Consider the following 5762-nt stretch of genomic DNA (forward strand, 5'->3'; position numbering starts at 1 on the left):
GGGGCCGGTGCCACCCCTGGCCACCACGTAGACACGCCCTTGGGTGTCCACACAAGACTAGAGTGGCCGCTATGCGATCAGCTCCGGTGGCCGCGTCGGAGCGGCATGACGGTGTAAATCAGGGGTTATATACCGCACTACAGGCTACAGCGCCATCTTTTGGATTTGACTGACATTGCATCAAATTAGCCATTTTGGACCAACTGCCTCTCGTATATGGCCGTAGATATGGCCCGCGGGCCATAGTTTGCCCACCTCTGGTCTAATATCATGTTGGAATGGTCACAAGACTTAAACATCAGCTAGCTGCTGTCTGTAATTTAATTTACACTTTTACCATTGTAAATGACAGCACATTAATTGAAGAGCAATTGTAGTGCTCACAGACAAAACCCTTCTCCAAATGGTTATAGTAAAAGAACGTCTCAGGTTACTTATGTAACCATGGTTCCCTGAGTAGGGGCAGAGAATAAATAGAGATCGCTCTTACCACAGAAATGCATGCTTCAAACAAAACAGTCAATGAAGACGAAGAAGAGAATGATGTGTGCTCCCGGCGCCTATTTATACTATAGTCGCACCGGTAGTGACGTCATGGCTGTCGCCGGCCAACAAGTTGGTGTTTTTTCAATGTATGCTTCAGACACGGGTCACGACGAGGCGTTCCCCATAGCGACCCCTAGAGGACGAAGTTCGAAGTTCCCATGAAAGGGAATCAGGCTTACTTGCTTGAATTGTAAGACCAGCAGCATCTAGATAAAAGGTACAACAAAAGAAGAAGAAGAAAAAAAAAAAAGGTCCAGTAATATTCCAGTAGGCCGTATTAACAAAACACTTTATCTTACCACTAAAGCCCTATTCAGACGGTAATTGTTTCGCAGGGGGACGTAAGTGATTTTCACCATTTACAGGGGTGGTGATTCTAATGCCGTCCGAATCCAGGATGTCTGTGTTTTTCTCACACCACCCCCGTAAAAATCCCCGGCCGAATTACCTACTGTTTTTTGACAAACACCAAGGTTGTGTGGTAATTTAATTGCTGTCCGAATCCACATCTCTGAGTTTACGAGAAGAAATTGATTCAAAATTCAGTTTAAACCCTTTTTGAGCACTCCCGAACACCGTAAGGTAACGTTGTACTTCGGTGTAATTTGCATACATATTTATTTCTGAAATGCTGAAAAGTATTAAAAAGAACAATATTTCATAACTGCTCCACCACAGCGTCTGGAAGCAGAAAGAGAAGAAAATCACACGTACACATTCGAAATGGGTCTTTATTGTGGCAGCAGCAGGTATGCAATACAATTTTAAAATGTGTATTATTATAAACAGATATATATTGCGTATAATTATATACAACTATAGCACGTCTATTTTCCTATTTTTAAACTGGAGATTTAAACGATAAAATAATAAATAGGATATTATAAAATGTATATATTATAAAATATGCTTGGAATTATAAGAATACATTTTACATAAGTATATTTAAATACATTTTACACAATAATAAAAATACATTTGTAAATAAAATTATTTTTATTTACAGCAATCGTGTGACTGGCCATGTGAGCAGCGCGTTCCGGGGTTCGTAGGATCACAGAACTCGCTCCTCCACTCTGAATAAATCGCCATCCGAATCCATGAGTTTTATCACTGAGGTGATATGTACATTTATTTTTACAGAGGTCCATATGAGAAACAATTACCGTCCGAATCAGGCTTAAGAGTTCTCCTCAATAGCAGTAAAAGTTAATAGGTAAGAGTTTCCTCTTAAAACCTATTCACAAAGATGCTGAGACCAGCTTTTACCAAAGACTATAGAGTACCCAAGATGTGTCACTTGTATAGTTTTGAACAGGGAAAATGCAACATTCAATATGGACGCTCAATCGCAGAAAGCCCCACCTTCTGAATGAAAGAGCCAATCGCTAATTGGTAAAGTCAGTGCATCACTGCAGCTGCCGTTAAAAGTCCCGGTTGCTATAGAAATAGTCAGCATTCTGAGACATGCGCTTAGGACTGCGCATGCGCACTGGCTGGTCTAGCCACAGAAATAAGCTTTTTTTTAATGCTATTTGAGCAAAAGAAACAACATTTATGACACAGTTGTTGTCAGATTTCTTTGGTGATTTCAAAAAAATTAATTTTATTTACAGCAGACAATCATGTGACTGGCCATGTGAGCAGCGCGTTCCCAGGTTCGTAGGATCACAGAACTCGCTCCTCCACTGTGAATAAATCACCATCCGAATCCATGAGTTTTATCACTGAGGTGATATGTAAATTTATTTTTGCAGACGTCCATATGAGAAACAATTACCGTCCGAATCAGGCTTAAGAGTTCTCCTCAATAGCAGTAAAAGTTAATAGGTAAGAGTTTCCTCTTAAAACCTATTCACAAAGATGCTGAGACCAGCTTTTACCAAAGACTATAGAGTACCCAAGATGTGTCACTTGTATAGTTTTGAACAGGGAAAATGCAACATTCAATATGGACGCTCAATCGCAGAAAGCCCCACCTTCTGAATGAAAGAGCCAATCGCTAATTGGTAAAGTCAGTGCATCACTGCAGCTGCCGTTAAAAGTCCCGGTTGCTATAGAAATAGTCAGCATTCTGAGACATGCGCTTAGGACTGCGCATGCGCACTGGCTGGTCTAGCCACAGAAATAAGCTTTTTTTTAATGCTATTTGAGCAAAAGAAACAACATTTATGACACAGTTGTTGTCAGATTTCTTTGGTGATTTCAAATATTAAATTTAATCGTAAGCTTAGTGAACAGTTTTGGAGAATTCGATTTTTCCCCAATCAGAGAGATAGAAGTTGCACTTACATGCCCGAGAGGTGTTTCAAAGATGGCCGCCAAGTGACATGACTTAAAAGGACTTTGCTTTTACTAAGGAATGATGATGTCAACAAGCTTACTAATTATGTCTACAGTGGTTGGTTGATAGGGGATGGGTCTCTGTCAGTGATTTAATCATAGAAATATTGTAGAGTGAGGTATCATGTTGACATATTAAAGATAAAGATTTTAAAATAAAAATGTTGCCATTTTCAAATAATGTTTTAAATGTAGTTTAAGTGTCACTTATTAAACAAGTACATGTTCAGCTAAATTCAGCCTCTTACACGTCTGCATCTCGTAAACAATAAGTAGATATAAACAGCTTTTTAATTAACAGACTATAACAATCATGGCTGATAGTACGACGTTGTGCAAACGTAAAAGAAAATCAAACTGGACTCAAGAACAGCTGTTACTTCTTGCCCAACTTGTACATGAAAAGGAGGACATAATTAAACTAAAAATAAATCATTGTGAAATGTTTCTAAAATGATCTGAGGTGAGAGCCATATTAGGATTGTTTGTGACTTGGGCTGCGTTCAGCCCCGACAAAACGGTGCAAACGTTTTTTAAACGGAAACGGTGGTGCGTTGAACACCCTGTTCTGATGACGCAAGAGTTGCAACTATGGCAGCTGAGAAGGCCATTCTTTGTGTTCTTTTTGAAATTTTACACGGATAAACTCGAGGCTGTTAAAGATAGACTAACACCGTGTCTACACCGGGCGCAAGTGGCGCAACAAAATACTATAGAACCGTGTCGCCACGCATCGACGTGACACGACAAATCTCGACAGTAAACTGATGCCTCGTTCCATTTATGACGCAGTGTTAATTTTGACAGCCATTTTTTTTAGTCTTAGTCTTTATCTTGAGACGAAAATGCTTAATAGTCTTAGTCACATTTTAGTAGGGATGTAACGATTCACTCAACTCACGATTCGATTCGATTCACGATTCGATTCGATTCACGATTGTTTTTTTTGTTTTTTTTAACAAAATGAGATTTAAGACAAATTATAAATTAAATGTGTCATTTTATTATTGCTTGGACAAAATGCTGCACATTTCTTTGTGAAATTGAAATATAACACTATAATAATATACTAATATAGCACTTGCATATTACTGCTCTTTTATTGGTTTTGATTGCTTCTATTGTCCTCATTTGTAAGTCGCTTTGGACAAAAGTGTCTGCTAAATGACAAAATTTAAATATAATGTAAATGTAAATAACAAAACCACATTGACATTTTAAAACAAGCCCCAAATCAAATAAGTAAGTAACACAAATAAAATAAATATCTTCATATAAACAAAATAAGGCTTTGTCTGACACCCACCAAACAAGAGAAAACGTATCTCAAACCCCGTTGCACATTGTTTCCAGGAAACATGTCGTTCGAACCAGAAACCGTAGCAAAACGTTGCGCACCGGTTTGAGCTTGAACTTGCCCTTGGTCTTAGTGACTTAGGAGTCCTCTTGACTACCCCTAACTTTTCATACATTGTGGAGCCGATTTTAGCACTAAAACACTTTGTGAAATGCAAAACAAATTAGGAGTCCTATTTTAGGACTGACATGCCTATTATTTTGAAGACTTTTTTCCTAAATCGGCAAGATAGAGGAGCTAATTCTAGCATTGAGATGTTTTGTGAATAGAGCCCCAGAAAGATTGAGGGTGCCTCCTTGTGAACACCACCATGCACTTTATTTTCAAACCTCTTGTACAGCTGTAGAAATGCTGGATGATTACATGAGTGCTTGTGCAAGTCTGAATTCCTTACCATCTATCTCTTCATCAGTGGTCAGCTCATCATTGGAGCAGATGCTCAAGACATTCACAAGCATCTCAGTCACTACAGCAACAAGAAAGAGAGAGTTTATTTGCTGTACGTACTTAAGATTTTATGCCACATAAAAACTGTTGTGGGCAAATGGTTTACCTTTCTCCCCAACAAAAGGCAAGGACCAAGTGAAGACATCCATGAAGTTAGGCAGCCAGTAAGGATGAGGAGAACAGTTAAACTGCCGAATGTTCATGACATTATTCTCATATTTCAGGACAGCAGCTGTAAAAGAAAGAGAAGAAAGAAGAGAAAGCATAAAAAGAGACAGTAGAGAATGTGGGAAAGTAATATAAAGCACACTGATGGATTCTGTCAAAACTTACATCAGAACTCAACATTGTTTTAGACGAGCAATACACACTCAAAAGCATCTGTTTAAATGGTCAGTTTTCCTCAAAGAGGCTATCATCTCAATTTAGAGGCAACCATGTGAAATTTCTCCCTTCCAACAGCTGCCTGCATTTTCACATGCTCACTAGTTTTCATTTGTCCACTAAAATATCCAATGGAGGAGATCATGCACTACTGGAATTAATTTTTCTAAAAATCAACAACAAAACACCCAGTGTTATTTTCACCACATTTCAAATGATTTATTGTGATTGATAAAATTCTGTGGCGGTAATGGCGATGGATTAAATGACATAAAACATTTCTAGAATAAAACTGCCAGTTCTTTTGTCTTGCTAAATGTTTAAATACACAATTTAAATATTTTAAGACTTTTTAACAAAAATAGCAACTTACTTGGAAATTACAAACAATAAAAATATTCTATATTCTGTACAAGCAAGATTTCTTTGATTTTTCTTCACCCATTATGTCTTGTATTTTATCTCAAGCATGCACTACCCTGACACTATTGTGAAGATAAATGCTGAAGGTATGGTAAGAAGTTTCCTAAACAGTTTTAAAGTGAAATTCATATAAAAATTAGAAAATAATTTAATAAATCGTCCCCTGGGCCCTATAATAGTCTTGGAATTAATACATCTTCAAAACATATTTTGAGGTTGAATGATTTTCCTAGAACTAGCTAGGTTTAAAAGAATACATATA

At 37.7% G+C, this 5762-nt stretch overlaps 1 protein-coding gene across 4 annotated transcripts in view; it reads right to left on the reverse strand.

Annotated features, from left to right (window-relative positions):
- The window catches only part of LOC107676745 (serine/threonine-protein phosphatase 2B catalytic subunit alpha isoform), a 188798-nt gene that overhangs the window by 38792 nt on the left and 144244 nt on the right, over positions 1 to 5762 (reverse strand). For all 4 annotated transcript variants that reach the window (XM_016471409.1, XM_016471408.1, XM_016471410.1 and 1 more), the window contains exons 9-10: positions 4800 to 4925; positions 4641 to 4712 (exon numbers count right to left, since the gene is read on the reverse strand). In XM_016471409.1, coding sequence (XP_016326895.1) covers positions 4641 to 4712; positions 4800 to 4925 — 198 coding nt within the window. The remainder of the gene's footprint in view (positions 1 to 4640; positions 4713 to 4799; positions 4926 to 5762) is intronic.

This window comes from Sinocyclocheilus anshuiensis, unplaced genomic scaffold (assembly GCF_001515605.1).
Source record: "Sinocyclocheilus anshuiensis isolate Anshui unplaced genomic scaffold, SAMN03320099.WGS_v1.1 scaffold500, whole genome shotgun sequence".
In the NCBI taxonomy this organism is placed as follows: Eukaryota; Metazoa; Chordata; class Actinopteri; order Cypriniformes; family Cyprinidae; genus Sinocyclocheilus; species Sinocyclocheilus anshuiensis.